The sequence below is a fragment of the Vigna unguiculata genome, chromosome 1 (genome assembly GCF_037176805.1).
Source record: "Vigna unguiculata cultivar grain cowpea cultivar isolate G323 ecotype 2 chromosome 1, ASM3717680v1, whole genome shotgun sequence".
Taxonomy (NCBI): domain Eukaryota; kingdom Viridiplantae; phylum Streptophyta; class Magnoliopsida; order Fabales; family Fabaceae; genus Vigna; species Vigna unguiculata.
In genome coordinates, this window is record NC_140792.1 from 39,403,701 (window position 1) to 39,424,314 (window position 20,614).

Sequence of the window (20,614 nt, forward strand, 5' to 3'; positions counted from 1 at the left end):
TATTTAAAACAATAAATTAAATGTTTAACCCAGAGAACAAAATAATTAACTATACTCATAAAATAATTAATTAGGAATTATGATAATTAGATAATATTAATGTAAAGATCAATAAATTATGATTCAATTATATGGATTATTATATATGATAAACATATTAATGTTTGTAAAAAAGAAAACTTTAAGAGTCACGTTTAAAACAGTTCCAATTGATTTATAATAACTATTTAAACTAATAATGCATAAACTGGACCTCATAAAAAAATCAATTTTGTTATTTAAAGTGGGAAATTTTATTTATTTTTTGGAGAACTGGACCACGTGTGAAGTTATATATTACAGAAAGAAAGTCCACTTCAGAAATTTGAAAGACAATTAACTGTGTCAGATAAATCATTTCATAAAACAATTAAGATAAAACATTTGCGATCGGAAAAGTTTTTTTTTTTTTTCAATTATGCATACACATTTAGTAAACTATTGCCATATAAAATGCACTACGGCATTTAACTTAATAATAATAATAATAATAATAATTAGTTTAAAGATAGGATATGAGAAAAAATAAAAAACCAATTCACACGTTATCAATAAAATTAATGATGATATTCATAAATTATATTAATTTTTAATTAAATAATGTTGTGATACTATGACTTTGTATTAATTTGTAATAATAATTATATTAATTGTTAATTAGATGAGATGTGAGAGACAACATATATAATAAAAAAGTTTTAATTACATTATTTATTTTTTAGTTAAGTTTAGATTTAATTTTAAGCTATATTTATTTAGTCAAGAAAATAAAGAAACGATACAACAAACAATATTACCATGTGTGAGAAGTAAATATTATGTAAAATCATTTTATCTAAATCTTGATTTTGACGTCACGATTTTCGCTGGCTCATCTTTGAACGGAATATAAAGTGAATAAATGCGGCCCATTGGGCCACGAGTATCATTAACTGAGCCCACGGCCGCCGGAAGAGTTGCCTAAGTAGACGTTTCAGTCTCTTTCACGAAAAGACTATATCACCCCTCATCGACCTTTATTTTCAATTTTCGCTTCGCACGCTCTTTTCTCTTTCGTTCTCGCTCTGACCGGGAAAAGGAAAAGAAAGACCAGTTTTCTTCACGCACCCTAGATTTCCTCTTTCTCCATCTCTCTCTAAAATCTTAATGGCGTTCTCTTCGTTTCTCGGCAGAGTCCTCTTTGCGTCCGTTTTCATCCTCTCTGCTTACCAAGAGTTAGTTCATTTTCGTCACTCATTCTTTTCTCGTACTTCCAATCATGCATGTAGGTTAATTTTGTTGTTGCAGTATTTATTGGTTTAACTTTATTTTTTCAACTTCTGCCGTGTTGCTTGTTGTGGTAGTTTCTCTGTTTGGATCTGTTACGTTCAATTGACTGGTCAAAACGATTCTGCAGATCTGTGTTTCACACAGTCGAAGTGTAAAAAACCGATATTTATTTGCTTTTCGATTTTGTGTTTATTTTTTTGGATTTCACTTGTTCGTCGCAGTGTCAGATTTGTTATACGCGTTAGTCCATTTTCTTGGTATGGTAGTTTGATCTCCTCGCATCTATTGCATTTATTGATTTGCAATTATTGCCACCGTAGTGCAGTTGCCAGCTTTGATGATTGCTGGTGTTGTTATGGAATCGTTTTATTACATTAACGGTTTCGGGTTTTGTCAATCTAACTTTGGGTGGGTAGTTTACGAATGAGTTTTGACCGTGTGCTGTTCTTATCAGTTAGCAATTAAGAAGTGGTGAGGGCACAGGGTAATTTTTGCTGGGTCTCAAATAATTAGTGTGGTTGCTTCACTCTCTCTCTCTCTCTCTCTCTCTCTCTCTCTCTCTCTCTCCGTTTGTAATGTGTTATTTTGAAACTAGGAAATTATTCCAAAAGAAAAAATGGATAGTCTTACATTATTAATGTTATGTAAAAGTTAGTCAATTTTCAGTTTTCGTTGAAGGAACTCATCCCTGTTTTTAATTACTTTGTATTTAAATAAAATTCTCATTAAGCACTCAGAAAATTAATATAAGATGAAACTTTTAAGTAAAAACATGTTTATACATAATTTAATTTGTGGTACTCCCTTTTAGCTTCTTCAAAAAGCTAATTTTAACATTGCATACGATTATTTCAACTAATGAGATAAATTATTTCCCCATCTTATTTTCGATGCCTACAAGTATTTGTTAAATTTAATCGAAACATGACCTAACTCTTTGAGCTAAAAATGACTATTTGTCGGGGAGGGGGGTATACTGGTATGCAAACATGTGGCCTTAGTTAACCCTCGGTCGTATCTTGTTCCTTACTTGTTGAGGACAAGGTGATGATGACATTTATCTTGTATCAAGTTATGGTTCAAACAGAGATTGCATGTCTTTATTTTAGGGTTAAGGATTGAGGGAGACAAATCTGTAATCTTTATAACACAATATTACAGTAACTGAATTTGTGATTGTCGTTGCTAGTGGACTATTATCTTCTAGTTTAAGTGGAATAATGTGAATTATGTTCCTCTTTTCTTTTCTATACTTTCTCATGTTTAATTCTTATTTAGATTTGATTGTTTACGTCCATATAAGAATCTGACTTATAGGTTCATTTGATATATTCTTGGGCTAGTTGATAGAGTATCTTTTCAGTGTTCACTGTTTACACTTAATCAGACATTAGAAACTAATAATTCTTTCCATTTGTCATTTATGATTCTGGAAGCACATAGCAATCAATCTTTACTTGTTTTTATTTATTTGTTTTGTTTTCTTATTTATCCTCACTTTCTTTCTATTTTGTACAGATTTAATGCTTATGGGGTTGATGGCGGACCCGCAGCAAAAGCACTGAGACCGAAGTTTGATGCATTTGCCCATCAAGTACATTCTAGAGTTGGATTTCAACTTCCGGATATCGATGTTAGTTTCTGTCTCTTTTATTATCTATCATTTAAGGAAAGCAAGATTAAAATACAACTAAACAGATGAACAAGTTCTTGTGTAGGAACAAAATAAGGACAAGGTGATTAAATTTAACATGTGACATGGAGTTGAACGCTGCTTGTGTTTGCGTGCATTTATCTATTATTAATTATAGGTTTAATGTCTATTTAGTGGTTGATGAAACATATATATTGGTATTTAATAGTGTTTGTTTTAATAACTGCCTGTGTTTAAATAAAAGTACCATTTATAGTGAACAAAGAATTAAACATGTCTAGGGCTTCTAACTCTGGCTTTTCACATACTATTGCTTTACGCTTTACTGTTTGCAGCACATAGCCAAAATTGGGTTCTCTGCAGGCAATAGGATTAGAAAAATAGTTTGAAATTTTGGATAAATGTTCTAAAAAATTGGTAGGCAGGAGACGGGGAAGTTATGAAACATTGTAGGGGAAAATAATTGAACTTTCTTGCATTGTCATAGCTGTCATGCATCTAGTGCATCCTTGTATGAACATGTTCCCAACTTCATCCAATCAAGTGCTCATTTTAGCATACATATAATGTTATTTTGTATGTAGCAGATGTATTTATATGATTGGTGTCATTAACAGATGAAGTTTTTAGTTGCTGGGGCTATTGCTCTCAAGGGCATTGGAGGGATTCTTTTCATACTTGGCAGCTCTTTTGGAGCTCTCCTTTTGGTTTGTAGCTTGCCTTTGACCCATGAAATTGAAATTGGCTTTCAAGTGCTCAATTTTTGAAGCCTTGGTTATTTTCTCCTTGTAGCTTTTGCATCAAGTGATTACTACTCCCATACTGTATGATTTCTACAATTATGACAGCGAGGACAAAGGATTTATTCAACTTTTCATCAAATTTACTCAGGTAAGAGCAGTGTTCCTTCTTTTAAAAAGAAATTCATATGGAATGCTCAACTAGAGCTGTAATGTTTCATGTATTGTTGCAATTTATCGAATATTGTACTCCTTGCAGAATATGGCCCTCTTCGGTGCTTTGTTGTTTTTCGTTGGGATGAAAAACTCCATTCCTAGAAGGCAACCCAAGAAGAAGGCTCCCAAAACAAAAACCTATTAGTTGCAATGAGTTCTTGGATTGTTCCTGGTTGCTCGTTACACCCCTTTTCCAATTCTCCAGGATTTGATTTAGGTGTCTGTTTCAGAACAAATGCCCCCCTAATGAGTATTCAATGTACCATTCGTCGCGGATTATATTTAATTTATAATTATTTATATTTGTATGTTATTTTTTGGTTTGCTTGACAATAGGAACTATCTTTCGATAACTTGTATACGAAGAGGGAAAAAAATTATCAGAGCCTGTTCATTCAGATTTTGAGTGCCAATTTCGTTATCTAGCGGATTTGATCGAAAGGTAAAACTGACGGTTGCTATTTTAAATTAAGCTTGATTTCCCCCCCACCTTGGCCCGTGATTTGTGTTTCTTGTTTTTTTTTTTTTTATTTCTTTGGTTCTCTTGGTTTGGCAAGGAAATGAATGCTCATTTGAATTTTTCACCCGATGTGGTTAAAAATAGAGATGTATTTAGAGAAGTTTATTTCAACAAAATTGAGTATTGTTTTGGTTCGTTATATCTATTTCATGCTTCGAATAAGGTATATTCTCACTGGGATTCTTATAGGAAATCAAATATAGTAATTGCCAATTATCTCCGTTTGGAACTGAGAGAATATTGACAGCTCACAAGACAAATCTTCAATTTTTCTTCCTACTGTCTCGATTAGTGTATGAAATTCCAACTTGTTTGTGTCGCATTCTTATGCACGTCAAATTATCACACCTTCAATAGGTGGACGAAGTTTGATAGGGATGAAAGATATAGGAAGCCATAAATAAAGTGAAAATAGGCGTCGGCTGAAGAACAATATAAAAGAAATAGTGGGAAAATAATTTTTTAAGATAGTTTGATTGGAAAGAAAAAACACATGAAATCCGATAATGTTCTTGACTCTGCATGATAAAAATATTTAAACTAAACCAGTTATTGCATGCAAAAGTCAGTGAAGAGAAAAGGAGAAAGCAACAAAGTGCGTAAACCAGTTTCTGAAGAAAGAGTGCAAGAAATGCAGTATAAAAGTGCATGTACAGTGAAGTATTTCCCTCTTTCCACACATGTCATTGATGAAATTTTCCGAACTGGAGTTCACCATAATATTAACAATTTCTTGTCGTTTCAGACAATGGGTTTTCCATTGTCAATGTATTTATCTTCTCATCCATTCTTGCTTATTTCAGCTCTTACAAACGTAGTACAGCGTTAGGCAGAGTTGGAAATCTAAAATTCTTCATATTTCGTTGAAAATAATAATTTAGAAAATAGTTTCTTTAAAAAATATTTTGGTTATGTATTTTTATAAAGTATTTATATGAAAGAGGTGAAAATTTAATTGTTCCGTAAATATGAAGCGACTCTTGTTAGATTATATAATATGGTGAAATAATTAACTTTAGTAAATTAATATTTTACCCTGGTAAAACTTTAACACTGAAAATATTTTAGAAATATTAACTTGTCTGTTTAAACTTAAGGTGGTTATAGTCCTATTTTAAAACCATGAAGTTCGTGTTTGTATTGCAAAAATAAAATGGTGATCAAACTTAGTTTTATTTATTTATTATTATTATTATTTTATTTAAACAAGCTAAATGTAATGCTTCGACTGAGTTTGTTAAATATGAAGATTGACTGATCATTTTCCCACTATTCTGACCACATTTTCACTGATCATTAAGAACATAGAAACTTGAGCCTTGCTGGTACCAATTTAATGTACTAAGTGAGTAATATATATTCAATGTATTGTGCTATTTTCAGTGTCAAACTTAAACAAAGACAATCACGCATTTCAATAATAAAAAAAGACCACACCACCACACCCTATGTCTTCTTATAACAAAGTAGGTGAGAATCATTTGATTCAGAGATTAAGAATGTGTTACAAAGTGAGGGGCAACAAAGTTTCCAAGAACCGATCAGTTATTGTGAATACACCGTGCTCTTGGATTGCAGTATTTGAACAAGCGGCCACAAGATATCCAATCTGTGTACATTTCTGTTGTTTTGACCCTGTCAACACACACTTTGCTCATCAACAATCTATGGAGTAATGTATTTGGATATCAAAATAAGACCCAAACTGAGTCTTAAAATTACCTCGACAACAAAGCATATCCATATCTTTTCACCATGAACTTTAGTTCCACCTTTCAAAATGGTAAGACCCAAACTTCTTATGGCTTCTGCTATTTCAAGAAAATGGCTGCACTCCTCACACAGCATCTACAGCAAAAAGCTATAATTAGAACAGAGAACATACTCAATAGCTTACTACATAGATTTTTCTCATGTATTATGATTACTAATTAATCAGTAACATAGAATAAATCAAATTTTAACTTTCAAGTCATATGTACCTCAACAAGCATCTGTCCATTCTTGCTAAGATTCTCCACTAATATTGAATGAACTTTCAGATGACCCCCTACCTCCATTGCCCAGCTTGAGCCCTGCTCATAACTAGAGGATCCAAGAATGTCTGCTTCCATGTGATGCAGCTGCAAAATTTCATCAGTGTTAAACAATGGACATAAGTTCAGATGAAGAAGATGTTGGAACTACATCAAGAAAAGCAAGAAAATCCTTACCTTTGACTTTGTATCACCAAAGTCAGTTAGCTTGTCAGCATGTTTAGTTATGCTTTGGAGAAACAGCATGTGCTTTATGGCGCGCTCCAGTAGGGAATCAATACTGCACTGTTGAAGTTACAATGAAAATTTTAGCCACATGAACCAGATCTGTGATCATTACTCAAAACCCAACAAAACAAAGAGGAAACAGATACCTTTGCTCCATTTGGAACCAACTCTCTCAACTCCTTAATACGATCTTGGATTAATTGTCTGTCCCTTGGTCGCGGCCTACAACTTTCCCCGGGTCTGGCCCTCTTTTTGCTGTTCTTAGATGGTTCAGATGACCTTTCAAGTTGTCCACTACTTGAACTGGGGAATGTAGATGAAACACCTTTGGAGGACATAACACCACATATCCCTGATGATGAACTCAGAGAATGGTGTTTGTCCTCTTTGACAAGAGAGAACTGATCTATTGAATAACCTTCTGAATTAATAGCATACACATTATGAGTAGAAGCTTCATGATTTTTTGCTGAGGCCATTGCAGATTGCATTGATGTACAAAACGATAATTCACTATTAACATCATTGTTACTGTGGCTAATGTTAGCCACCATTGCTTCCAAAAGATGCTCAGGACGAGATTCAGAAGTCAATTGGCTGGTGCTGATCTCATCTGACATTTCAACAGTTTTCATATCTTGATTAAGCTGCGCTGGCCAATCAAAACTTTTACTCCCTTTCAGAAAAGATGGTCCAAGTGCTTCATGTAGCTCACAACCAGCAGGGAAATTCAACACATTTGACATATCATTGTAAGAAGGCTCAGAACCAAACTTTGGCTTTTCAACATGTTGGGAGTTTGCATCTGAAGGTTGGGTGAAATTCAACACTCCTTTTTGGTTATTATCCACACAATGCAACTTATCAGTTTCACAAACAACTGTATCAAGAAAAGCTGAAGGAAAACATGCAGAATCAACTCTGACTTTATCTGATGGACATATTAAATCATTATCTGTAATAAAGTCACTTAAAAATGACAAGACATTGTTTTCTGATTCCAACCTCACATCTTTGCAGCCACTACTTCCTTCTTCACACTTCCTCCCATAGAGAGGCTTCATCTCTTTAAAATCATGATGCTCCACATTCATCATATTGGATATTGACTGAAGCAAAATGGAACTTTCATCACTGTACAATTCAGGCCCCTCCTGTTTGGCCACGTTATCAGACATTTTCTGACAAGCAGAATAAGGTTCATAGTTCTTCTCAGAACATTGAAGGGACATTAAAACATCTGCTGTTTCACTTTTCATAGATTTTTGTGAATTGTAAAAGTCAGTCGGCAAAACATCTGAAGACAAATTTTCCTTCAATATATCCAGCTAAAAAAAAAAAAGAAATATAAACTTCATGATAATGCTCAACACATTAAGGTTACGATCTCACTATATTAGTAGTGTGTTTAAAAATGCATTGTTAAAAGTAACATAAACCCCAAATCTGCACATTCATGCACCATGACGGCGTGTGAACGTTGGGAGAAATGAAGACAAACTCTTACCTGAGATAAAGAACTCTTCAAACTACCCTGTACTTGACTAGGACATTGTGCTATGGGGCAATTTTGAGTAGACAGAAAGAGATTTCTGATATGAGTTACAAACCCCATATCTTCAATCACCTGCTACCAGGGATGTCATAAGAGAAGGAAATTATTAAAAATTAATCAATAATAATTTGATTTCCATATAAAATCATTTCCAGGAAATCTTCCCAAATCATCAAAATCATATAATAGCCCAAGACAAGACAATGAAATTCTAATATTATAGACAGGAAACTATATTGTACAACACACCCCTAATAAAAAAACTACATGAATTTTCCCAACCCCTCATGGCATGGATTTTTCAATGTGCTCAGTGCATAAATTATAAATCATTGCTATCATAAATATTTTCTATTATTCACACAAAAAGAACAATACTATCAATCTCATTACTTTTTAAAAATAATTCATATGAGAACAACTTCCCTTTTTAGTTTATGAAGATGCAATGTTTCAAGGGTTTATATGTTTCTTGTAGTTTTGTTGGATATAAATGCTTTAAAAGCACAGACACTTAACTAGCATGCACTGATGAAGTATCCAAAAGAATTAGTATCATACAAGTTAAATAAATAAAAGTGTTGGTACTTCATAGGTTTGAATATTTCATTGATATATGTCGATGAAGTATCCTACTGTATCAGTATTGGATAAGACTTAGATACGGATACTTGAACAAATTCAAGTGTTGGTGCTTCATAGCTTGCACCAGTAGAGTATATAACTGCTTCTGGTCATTAACCAAGGTCAGGGTAGTCATACATGACATAGTTGTCCATGGTACTAGAACATGCCTCAATCTGGTTTTCATGCCAAATTATCTAGTATTTGTAGGTAGTTTAGCAAATTGTAAACTAGTATACCTGTTGCCTAACATAATTACATGATGCGTAAAGCCTGTTATGACAAAATAAGGGGTGAGTTGTTAACCTTTCCTCCATTTCTCTTTATTTTTCACTATCTGTGTATTTACCTACCACATACAATTAGAATTGTAAAAGTATTTAACCAATATCTCAGTCAACAACCAGAAATTACCAAAAATTAGTTGGAAAAGAATTAAAGAAATATAAGCAAGCCATGTTATCTGACAACATCTAAACAAATTAGTGCAAATCTATCTTTTTGGTGCATCAGTGGCAGTGAGATTTGAACCTATGGTTGCAACAAACTACCCAAGCCCCTAGCCACTAGTATAATCTTTTAAACTTGAGTGCAAAAAATTTTTGAAATCCTGAATAGAAAAGGCTGTTGTTTTGCACAGCCATAAAGAGATAATATATGCCTTCTTGAACCATATAACCATATTATCCACTATTATGGTACAAAATCAAATCTAGTTTAAAAAGAAAAAAATGTCTTACTTTATTAAGAGAGCCAAGCTGAATAACACCAAGTGGGGCTACAGCAACAACAGCAATAGTCTACAAGACAAAATTAAAGCTTAATCAATGAAATTCTTCATGTAACCAGAGTGACTCTGGTTACTAACATAAAGTGCACTAGACCAGAATGCAACATAATCAGCTTGAGTGCAGTTCAGTGGCAAGTAGAGTCACATAGTGGCCCAATAATGTCATATTGTGTCTATTACCCTATCAACCACAGTTTTCCATATATACTATTAAAATTAAAAAATTGTCCATCTCCTAAGGATTTGTAAAGTATGGAAGGTCTAATTTCTGGGTGAAAATAGAAAGTTCACTTTTCCAGATTTTAGGTAAACACATGTGTTGCAAAGCTGTGAAAAAATAATAAAGCAGTTAGTATACCCTGATTCCAGCAGAAAACTGAGACTGCCACCCATCAGCAAACTGAAAATTAAACCAAAAAGTGGGAAAGGAATAAGAATTATTGGAACATATTGACATGATACTCCGAGGTTGGAAGATCCTTAATGATGATATTAAATAACAAGAATCTTCACCTCAAAAGACAAGCCAGAACCTGCGACCTGATTATCTGCACAGATCCACCTATGCTTTCCTGTAACAGCAACCTGTCCAACAATACTGTGAAGAAAGAATTTTAGGACGAGCTAAACAAAGATAATCAAATTGTGTACAGTATCCATTATACATTTGACTACTCATACCCTTCTCCTAATGAATATGCATGATATGACATCTTAGCCACTGCTAACCCTAATGCGTTGTGCGAAAATTTCCCATAACCAATCTGTTCCAAGATATTCTGGCAGTGCTTATTTTCTGAAGAGTCATAATCATCAGGATTGTTATAGTATGCGTCCTCCCATGTCAAGATCCTGCAAGCAAGTACCATAGCGAGAAACTTTAGGGGACAACATTATGGAATTCAAGTTCAACACTGATAAATTAATCTGAAACCAAAAGAAACGAATCACCAAAATTGCGAGAGCAACAGTACATCATTCAACAGTAACGAACTTACTACCAGTACACTTTATATAAACAATAACAAATGCCACATTTATCCCACTTCCATCGCACTACAATGAAAACAACATAAAACATTTCAAATAACAGAAGGATCACAATCCTAAAACAAAATGACAGAATTAGAAACCATCAAAGAGCGAAAACACTCGCAAAACAGTTCAATGATATGGATTCAAGAGAGTAGATACACAACACATGCCATGCCCTTCTAAGTACAAAAACTCTAAATTCTAACAAAGCATGGAAATCACCAAACTTGGAAAAAGGACAAAACAGAACAAATAATATCTAAAAATATCCTTCACACTAAAAGTTGATATAAGAATTTTGGTTACCTCAACCCCACAAAACCAATCAGGAAGATGAAAATTGTCTCCGCTTAGGTGCACTATTTTGATCATATCATATCATTAATCTACTAGGGATCTCTAACAGTTGATAAAACCCATTAGCCTTATAACATCAGTTAAACAGGCAAAAGCTGGAAAATGCACACAACCGATCAAATTAAACTGGAGAGTAAATGGCCAAGTCAAATTTCGGACCAAACTATTCAAACATGCATAACCCCAACTTCACCCAATTTAGCTTATTGGGAGTTGCTTGCATCTAAGATGAGGGTAAGTTCAAAGACACACCAAAGGAAAGACGCAACACACAAGGAACACTCACAAAAAATAAGTAATTATCACCAGAAGCACCACCAACAATAACAAGATAAATAGTAGAATCATACATTCGAGCACGATGTTTGAGCTTCCAAAAGATGGCGTAGTTCCAGTGAGTATTAAAACAGAGGCTTCTGAGTACTTGGTGCAAGTTGTTACCCATGTCGTCCCCTCCTTCAACAAGTCAGAAACTTTAACACCCCGAAGGCTCCCCCGAGAAAAAGGGTCGTGAATTCCAATCCTCCAAAAAAGAATAAAACCCCTCCAACACCACACACTCACCCTCCTTCCCCTAGCTCCCTCTGTAGGAACCTCTTCCAGCTTGCTTCCTCCGCAACCCCGCTCGCCGTTTTAATGGCGGTCCAACTGTTGGCAGTATCAGACGATCCGCACCCATTACTCACCCCGCCAATTCCCACCACCCCACCAACCAAAGCTTCCCTCTATCCCTCACTACAGTCAAAACACAACCGAACCCACCACCACACTTAACGCTAAAACTGAAACACCAGACTCAACGCAGCAAATCTCGCAACTAGCCATTGAATAACAAACAACCTTGTCGGATTCCAAAAGGGGTGTGAAGAAGATTGAGTTAAAGGAAGGAAAGAAAAAGGGTGGCTAATAATCTAGCTTATATCCGACGACATGTGAGGCTTTTGCTTGTGCAGGAAGAAGGTTCAGTTTCTCTGGGAATGCAATTGTGAACAGAGTCTTTACCCTTTGCAGAGTGAGCGAGAGAGGTTTTTGAGAAGTTGCCAATTGCTGAGTAAAGAGTGGAGACGGTAGAGTGAAAGAATGTCAATGGTGGAAAAGAAGTGAGGCTCTTGTTCTATATTGGGGTCACGTTGGCACGCTGTTCCTTCTAGCTTTTTCACTCGGGGAATCTCCACCGTTGAATCAAGCAATCATGGTAACCATTGCGTAATCCAATCCACCACCCCCTCCTATCATATCACTAACCACACCATGCATTTTTGTAAAGAAAAAGGTTGTTTATTTGTGCATGCCAATGTGCAAAATGGAAAATTTATAAATATAATGAAGAAAAAAACTTGAGCTAACTTGAACAAACAAAACAAACTGCAATGCAAACACACTATAGCGTTTCAGAATATGACAGAATTAGTGTTTGATAGTATTCTGAACATAATTATACTTATATATAGTTAAGAAAGTAGTGAAAATGAGTATTATGATATCATTGTTGTGAAGATAAAATGAAAAGAATGGCGTGTTGAGAAAGGGCAGAGGCCCCAAGGGAAGTAACTCTATGAAGGGTTAGAGGGTAATTAGAGGTTTATATTTAACGTTAAGAAGCACGAAAGGGCAAAGGAAAAGGAGGAAAAAGAATGATGGGGAACAATCCAATTGGGGTATGAGTACACTTTATGGTGGTGTCAATTGATGGCCAACAGCATGATGCCAAATTGAGGACATGCTTCCTTATTTTCCCCTCAAGTTTTCAATCCTTTCTTTGAAACCCTAGAGAAGGTACCCTGCTACCCCTCCTAAGGTCCTTTTCAACAATGATCTTATTGCCCTAAAGTTGTGACACCTTCAACCTCCCATTTCTTCAAACAATTCCTACTTTGTCACGTTATAATTCAATCTTTTAGAGTGCCAACCTTTGTTTCACACACTGCTCACCATGCTGCCCTTTATGATCATAGCTTTCCACCGATTTACAGCTTCTTTCTGTTTTACCCTTTACAAAGGCTTGGAAATGGAGTTTCCACAAAGTCAAAGTTTTTTTTTTTTTCCTCTCTCACAATTACCTAGGAACATGTTCTATTGGATAACTAAAACATGTTTGTGATCATTCATCATGTTGATTTCGTTCAAGATTCTATCATAAATTTTGGTTTTAGACTTTAAAAAGGTATATTTTTCTGTTAATTTAGTCGATCAAATATAAAATTTATTTGAACCAGACCAACAAGTGCAACAAAGATTAGTTATAGAAAAGTTGTTAAGAAAATATTTAATATATCTTGTTAAATTTTTTTAATTTAGTTTTAGAATAGAAACTAATAATTTATGTAGAAAATATTTCTTTTTTAGTAATTTAGTTCATTGATTTAACTGATTTAGAAATTACTACTTGTATGTTTTTAGAAAAAAGAAAAATACTTAATTAAGATTTACTATTAAACAAACAATAAATTAGTATTAAATATAAGTTTAATTTTTTTAATATTGAGTTTTAATGTTTTTAAATTTTAGGTTAAAATATCTTTTTGATCAAATTTTCGTAAGTTTGGTTACATATTCTAATATTGTTTTTGTGTTCAAATAGGTCCCAATTTTTATCAATTTTCTTCAATTTAGTTTTTTTTTCTAACCGTGTTTAAATCATTAACGGTAATGGATAGTGACTGTCATGTGTCACTTTATGTTTTTTTTTTAAATGTACACATGTCAACCTAGCAATGTGTCACATATCAAAGTTAATGTTTTATATTCAATTTGGTTTCTATATTTGTTAAATTTGTTAAATTTAGTTCTAAATTTGTTTAAAATAAACCAATTTTTTCTCTATCGAAGATGAGACCAAATTTAATTTTTATATAAAAGTTATAATGATGTGAATTTTAATATATTATATAAAAATATTTAATACAAAATGTGAATTTTAATATAAAAATTAAATTTGATTTCAATTTGGAGAAGGACAAAATTAGTTCACTTTAACAAAAATTGAAAATAAATTGAACAAAACTAAGGAATATAGAGACCAAAATTGAATATAAAACATTCACTCTGACATATGACAACGCTGATGAGTTGACACGTGAACATTTAAAAAAATTAAAAAATAAATAAAAATAAATAAATAACCAAAAAGTGACACGTGAAAGTCATTATTCATTCATGACTGTTAATGATTTAAACGGTGTTAGAAAAAAATGACCAAACTGAACAAAATTGACAAAAATTTAGACTTATTTGAATACAAAAACAAAATTAGAACTTATTTGACAAAACTTGATAAAAATTGGGATTAAGAAAGTATTTTAACCTAAATTTTAAAAAAATTTATGTGTCCTCACAAAACACTTCTTCATCCATTTCAAAAAGTCTCGTTTTAACACATTCTTTAAGTAATACTAAGTGATGGTTTAGGTTTGTAACGTAACATTAAATGTTTTATATTAATTTTATCTGGAATAAATAATTAATACGACGAAATCAACCTTACGAGGCTATGACAGAAAATAAATAACATGAACAATTTAGAAGAAAAAAAATGTTTGACTCATTTAGGTGTTTATTTTTTTGTGAATAAACTCAAATAAATGTCAACTTAGATTGAAGTAGAGAACCACAATTTATGTGCCTAAATCCGTTAGGTTAAAAGATCTCATTTTGCCAAAATACAATTGTTTCTGTTTATCGACCAAGTTAGACATATTTTGAACGATACACAGATGAAAAAAAAAGAATGAAACTATATTGATAAATTCTATCATTCAAGATTAAACAAAAAAATATTATAATTATTATAAAAAGTTAACAAACTTGCCAAAAGAAAATCGCATACTATAAAAACTAAGTAATTACAGATTAAATAAACAGTAAAAAGAAACGATATAGTATTAATGATTAACGTTGTTTTGATGATGTAGAGATTCAATTTGTCGGAAGTAGTTAACAGCAATTTAGGTGGTTTGGTGGTGTATGGAGGCATAATGATTCATATTTGTTTGTGTTGGTAATTGGTTGAGTTTACATCTACGAAATCAATTATATCTCTCTAAGTTTCCTCAAATATCGATCATCCATCATAATTATACACTATCACCCATAATTTACAATCCAAATTTAGACCACAACAATCTCTACCTACCTACCTATACTACTCTCAAATGCTTTCTTTATAGCTCACCCTCTTCAACATATTTATCCACTTTTCATTTTTAATCTTCTGTGTATTCAAAAATATTTTCTTATATATTGAAAACAGTCATGAATACAGGAAAGAATGCAAACAAAAAAAGAAGATGTTCAGTGGTGGAAAGAATAAAAACTCATTCAACATTACTGTTTCTGACTGGCAATAAATTTAATTATAGAGTTATCAAAAGCTTTCATAGGACAAAGTCAACTGGGCTATGCTATGAATGAATATGCTAAATCAGTCATTCTAATCATATAGTGCAAGAGGATTGAATATTTTCATCAATGCAGACACAGACCAAACATCATGCATCTCTTTCCCTTTTCCCTTTAATTTTTTTTGTTATGAATGTAAGTTTTAACGTTGTATAAAAAAATTCATAATATTGTTTTAAGTTTTTTATTTTTAGAATTAGACTTATTTCTTGAAAGACCATAAGTGATATATATAGATTCCAAAAATTATTATTTTTTTTTTTGATCAGCAAAGAATAAAATTAAATTAGCAGAACACTTGAGGAGTGCTCTAACCCTTATACAAAAAACCTGTATGATTTGATGCATTAACTTAGCATCATAACATCACCAGCCACAACCCAATCAAAACACTTGGTTACAGTCTATATAAGCATTATGATCCACAACCAAAAGGACCATAAGCGAGCATCTATATCAGATCACCTAACATAATATATACCAAACGCTAACAAAAACCAAATCTTCTTTTTGATGCAGAATAATATTGCAGATTGTATATAACGCTGAAAGCATGAGCTTTGGATTCCCTGGCCAAAAAATATATGCGGAAGTTTAGCCTTGATGGAAGTCTTGCTAGTGTCCTAGTCTGCCTGTTTTCATCCTCTCACACAGCATCCACCGGCTTTCCTTCAAGTTGTTCTATGGCTTCCTCCATCTTGTTTACTTATTTGCCTTTTTACTTTAGTTTATGTAGTCTTCCTTCTATCCTTCACTTAAGAATCCTGGCTCTCTTAAACACATCACCTTCATCTGTTTACCTGAAGCACTTAAACACACAACAATTATCATATCAAAGAGATTTTAAGCAAGTATAAGGGGATAGACACCAATCACTATATGAGAATTTTACAGATGAAAATTTGTGTTTCATCCATACCCATGCATTTACCTGTGCAAGACCAAATATCTCAATAGGGTCTACTTTATATTGCTTGAAAATAACCCCATTCCTTTGTTTCCAGATTTCTCCTATGATTGCTAACCACATTCCTTTCCAAACAAGATTTTGCTGCCTATTAAGGTTAACAATGTTGAAATGTTGAAAGTTGTTCCTTACCATAATATGAGATACAGTGCTTAAGCCTAGCCACTTATAACACATATTCCACACTTTTTGGGATTCTTTACATGAGATAAATAGGTGCTCTATAGTCTCTTCACATTCTAAACAAAACTCACAAAGACTATGTTGTAAGTAAGTCCCCCTTGCTAATAATTTAGTCTTTGTTGGAAGCTTGTCCAAAAACAGTCTCCAACCAAGTACTTGTACCTTCGGCGGAACTCTCATTTTCCACAAAATTTCAAACACTCTATTCTCTCCCCCATCATGGGTTCCTTGCAGTCTATTATAAGCAGACCTAACTGTGTATATACCTTCCCCTTCTTCCTTCCATTTCCACATATCTGGATTCCCTTTAGTAGGGCTTCGGTTGATGAGTATTTGAAGGAATTGTTCCTCCAACACTGTCTCCCATAATAGTCTCTGTCTCCTCCAAGTTAGATCCCAAATCCATTCGTTCTCTTCCCAATGTCCTACCTCTTGTAGTGATTTTCCTTTACATTCTGATATAGAGTACAGTCTAGGGAACTTATAACAAAGTGATTCTTCCCCTATCCATTTATCTTCCCAAAGTTTGACCTTTTTTCCTTCACCAATCACCCACTCTATGCAGTTGTCAAACCAACGCCCACTCTCAGTATTTCCACACACTTTGTGGATGTCTTTCCACCACTTTGAAGCTGCCCTAGAGGTATTAGCTTCATTGAGTACCCTCCATGAACCATACTTTGAATCCAAGATCTGTTTCCATACTCCATGATCTTCCACTCCCAATCTCCACTTCCATTTGGCTAGGAGCGCTGTGTTAAAGTTCCCAATATCTCTAATGCCTAAACCCCCCATCTCCTTTGGCTTACAAATATTTTCCCAACTTACCCATGCTATTTTCCTAGCTTCAGATCCCCAACCCCAGAGAAAATTTCTTTGTATTTTGATGAGTTCCTTTTCAACACTCTTCGGCATTTTAAAGAAAGACATATAGTATAACGGGAGAGCAGAAATTACCGATTTTATGAGGCACACCCGTCCAGCTACGGAGATTAGTTTTCCTTTCCAACTAGAAAGCCTATCTCTAACTTTATTTATCACTGGTTGCCAGAATTGACTCCTCCTTGGGTTTCCACCAATTGGCATTCCAAGATACATGAATGGGATTTTCATATGTTTACAATTTAAAATATTGGAGAATTGTTTAAGTAATGTTACCTCCAAGCCCACTCCTCCAATTTTAGTTTTGAAGAAATTAACTCTAAGTCCTGAGGCCAATTCAAAACTTCTCAATATAGATTTTATGACCCAAGCATTTTGAATCTTTGCTTCACACATAAAAAGGGTGTCATCTGCAAATTGTAGTAGTCCCACGTTAATAGCCTTAGATCCCACATGTACTCCATAATACAATTTTTTCTTTACAGCTTGTCTGACCATCCCTGCTAGACCCTCTGCTACTATAAGGAAAAGGAAAGGTGCCATAGGGTCTCCCTGTCTAAGCCCCTTTTTAGGACAGAACTCCTTAGTAGGGCTCCCATTAACCAAAATGGACACTGTCGATGATTCCAAACATTCTTTTATCCATCCAATCCACCTAGCACAAAACCCTAGTCTAACCATCATATAGTATAGAAACTCCCAACTCACTGAGTCGTAGGCTTTTTCATAATCCACTTTGATTATTGCCAGCCTCTTGTTCTTAGCTCTATATTCTTCCACCACCTCATTGGCTACCAAAATGCTATCTAGTAGTCCTCTTCCTTTAATAAAAGCTGATTGAGAGTAATCTATTATCTTGGGTAATACACTCTTTAGCCTATTTGCAAGGATCTTAGATATAATCTTATACACACAACCAACTAAAGATATAGGTCTATAATCCTCCATACCTAGCGGGTTTCGTTTTTTTGGAACAAGTGCTATGAAAGAAGCGTTACACCCTTTTGGAATTTTCCCTTCAATCTGGAACCATCTTATCGCTTAACAAACATCCGTCTTTATTGTGGCCCAATTATGTTTTATGAATGAGAAATTGAAACCATCCGGGCCTGGGCTTTTATTTCCTTCACATTCATTTATGGCTTCCTCTATTTCATTGTCGCTTACATCCTTTGTTAAATGCCTATTGTCATTCTCTGAAAGGTTTGGGAATTCAAAATTGTGTAAATTAAGGCTCAAGCTCTTGGGTTCAGTAAAACGTTTTTCAAAGATTTTTCTTACCTCCTCTCTTACCTGGCCCGACGCCAATTTTGTATCGGCGAGTCCAGCAAGAAGAAGCAAAGTTCATTGAAAAACAAAATGAAAGGAGGTGGGAAGATAGAGAAAAGGAAGCTTCTTAGGTCAGTAATTCACTCTATATGCAGTTCTTTATCTGATGATAACATTATTAATTGTAATAGACTATTTTGGCAAAATAATAATGTTTCGGGAGGCTCGGACGGTGCTAGAGTGTGGGATATAGCAAAAGCACTAGGTGTTACATTTTCAGGTGATGAGGAAGGAATAATAAAGGAACTAGAAATTTTAGAACGTAGAGATAGAAAACAGGGGAAGATGAGTGTTGGGGTATGTAAGGTGTCACATGAAAATAATTAGTATTAATATTAGAGGTTTAGGAGGGGGTTACAAGTGGAAGTACTTAAAAGGACTTTTAAGAAATGAGGAAGTAGATATGATATGTATTCAAGAAACAAAGATACAAGCTCTGAAACAATCCAACTGTTATAATATGTGGGGACATAACAACGTAGAATGGGTGAGCAAACAAGCAATGGGAAATTCAGGGGGCATTCTAACAATGTGGCATAAGGAAAAATTCAAATGCGTAAAGCAAATAGTACGGGATAGGTACATAGGGGTGATAAGACATTTCTACAGCAGTAATAATGTCAATCCAAAAATTATTTTGATAACCAGTTCAGACAAATCTGTGTAAAAAGCTTTCCTGACAAAGGATAAAACAAGCGTGTTCCGAGTACTTTTTGTTTGAAATTCAGTTTAAAAGGAAATATAAATATATAGAAATGTTTATTTCATATATAAACATCTAATTAGGGATGGCAAACCAGGTCAGTCCATCTTTTTTTGTCCGCAAATATCGGATTCACTTTTTTAGTCTGTCTTGTTCTACAAGTTCATGGACTGACTCGCATTTGTGATGAGCGACATGTTTTTTTTTTTTGTTGAGCAAAATATTTTTTTTTTATTTTTTCATAAAATAATTGATATTTATTTTCTATTGAAATAATTCCAATTAATTTACTTAATCAAAGACAAGAAAAATAACAACGAAAATGATAGCTAAAGTACAATAACAATATGTCACCTTACAAGATATGTACCTAAAAATATATAAAAAGATATTCCATAATCAATAACTAAAATCAATATTTTATATACAATTATTACACATAAACATAATAATATTAATAAAAATAAAAATAAAAGGAACTTAAAGAAACAACGTGATGAATAATGTGAGAACTAAAACAATGATAATATATAATTTTATAAGCGGGTCAATAGGTCAGCCCGCTCTACCCCACCTTTAGTCCGCGCAGGCTACGAGTCTATGCAGGACAGACCATTACGGGCCAATGAGTTCAACATCTCAACTCATTCGTCCTGTATTTTTTTGTGCAGGCTTGCGGCCAGTTTGTCTGACCCATCCCGCATTGTCATCCCTACATCTAACTGAAGTCATTTTACTTGTAAAAATTTAGAAACCAAGATCAAAGAGAAATTATGAAAAAAAAAAAAGGCAATTATCCAATATACTTAAGATAAGTTAGATATATGCAACAATAAGCCTCGATTAACTGCAACAGTTATAAGTATGAGCTAAGGCATGTGCAATATGCAATTGGTGTATGTATAATATTACAAATGGAATTTGAAGTTAGGTATGGTAGAGAACAAAATATAAGAATTAATATATGGTGATTGTCTCATTTTTGATATTTAAGACACAAATATATTGCATTCAATAACTTTGTTTTTTCCTTTTTTTTTCCTTTTTTTAATGTTTTTTTTTTTTGTGTTCTGTATACGGATTGAACAT

At 33.6% G+C, this 20,614-nt stretch overlaps 2 protein-coding genes across 8 annotated transcripts; one reads left to right on the plus strand and one right to left on the minus strand.

The window, feature by feature from the left end:
- Positions 1–1,037: 1,037 nt before the first annotated feature.
- Positions 1,038–4,407, plus strand: LOC114176098 (uncharacterized). The gene is made up of 5 exons (XM_028061030.2): positions 1,038–1,253; positions 2,827–2,941; positions 3,580–3,669; positions 3,755–3,853; positions 3,962–4,407. The coding sequence occupies exons 1-5, from the start codon at positions 1,186–1,188 to the stop codon at positions 4,061–4,063; spliced, it is 474 nt and encodes a 157-aa protein (XP_027916831.1). The 5' UTR covers positions 1,038–1,185; the 3' UTR covers positions 4,064–4,407.
- Positions 4,408–5,764: 1,357 nt separating this feature from the next.
- On the minus strand, positions 5,765–12,505 carry LOC114182889 (transcription factor EMB1444-like). Of its 7 annotated transcripts, none has more exons than XM_028069713.2 (11): positions 11,414–12,505; positions 10,353–10,523; positions 10,185–10,269; positions 10,030–10,071; positions 9,622–9,681; positions 8,210–8,332; positions 6,849–7,883; positions 6,652–6,759; positions 6,421–6,561; positions 6,161–6,286; positions 5,765–6,073 (listed from the first exon to the last, which is right to left on the minus strand). In XM_028069713.2, exons 1-11 carry the CDS (start codon positions 11,506–11,508, stop codon positions 5,984–5,986), a joined length of 2,076 nt encoding a protein of 691 aa, XP_027925514.2. In that variant the 5' UTR covers positions 11,509–12,505; the 3' UTR covers positions 5,765–5,983. The 7 variants fall into 7 exon arrangements, with proteins under 7 accessions (XP_027925514.2, XP_027925511.2, XP_027925527.2 ...); XM_028069710.2 differs by having other exon boundaries at positions 6,849–8,030; XM_028069726.2 differs by having other exon boundaries at positions 6,849–7,811; positions 11,414–12,502.
- Positions 12,506–20,614: the final 8,109 nt, after the last annotated feature.

Excerpts from the sequence above, each read along its gene's own strand:
- LOC114176098 (XM_028061030.2), top strand. The coding sequence starts at position 1,186 with ATGGCGTTCTCTTCGTTTCTCGGCAGAGTCCTCTTTGCGTCCGTTTTC. Across the intron at positions 2,942-3,579 it reads TTCAACTTCCGGATATCGAT|ATGAAGTTTTTAGTTGCTGG; the intron begins GTTAGTTTCTGT and ends TGTCATTAACAG. Across the intron at positions 3,670-3,754 it reads CTTTTGGAGCTCTCCTTTTG|CTTTTGCATCAAGTGATTAC; the intron begins GTTTGTAGCTTG and ends TTCTCCTTGTAG.
- LOC114182889 (XM_028069710.2), bottom strand. The coding sequence starts at position 11,508 with ATGGGTAACAACTTGCACCAAGTACTCAGAAGCCTCTGTTTTAATACT. Across the intron at positions 10,072-10,184 it reads GTTCTGGCTTGTCTTTTGAG|TTTGCTGATGGGTGGCAGTC; the intron begins GTGAAGATTCTT and ends TTTAATTTTCAG. Across the intron at positions 6,562-6,651 it reads TTGGTGATACAAAGTCAAAG|CTGCATCACATGGAAGCAGA; the intron begins GTAAGGATTTTC and ends GAAATTTTGCAG.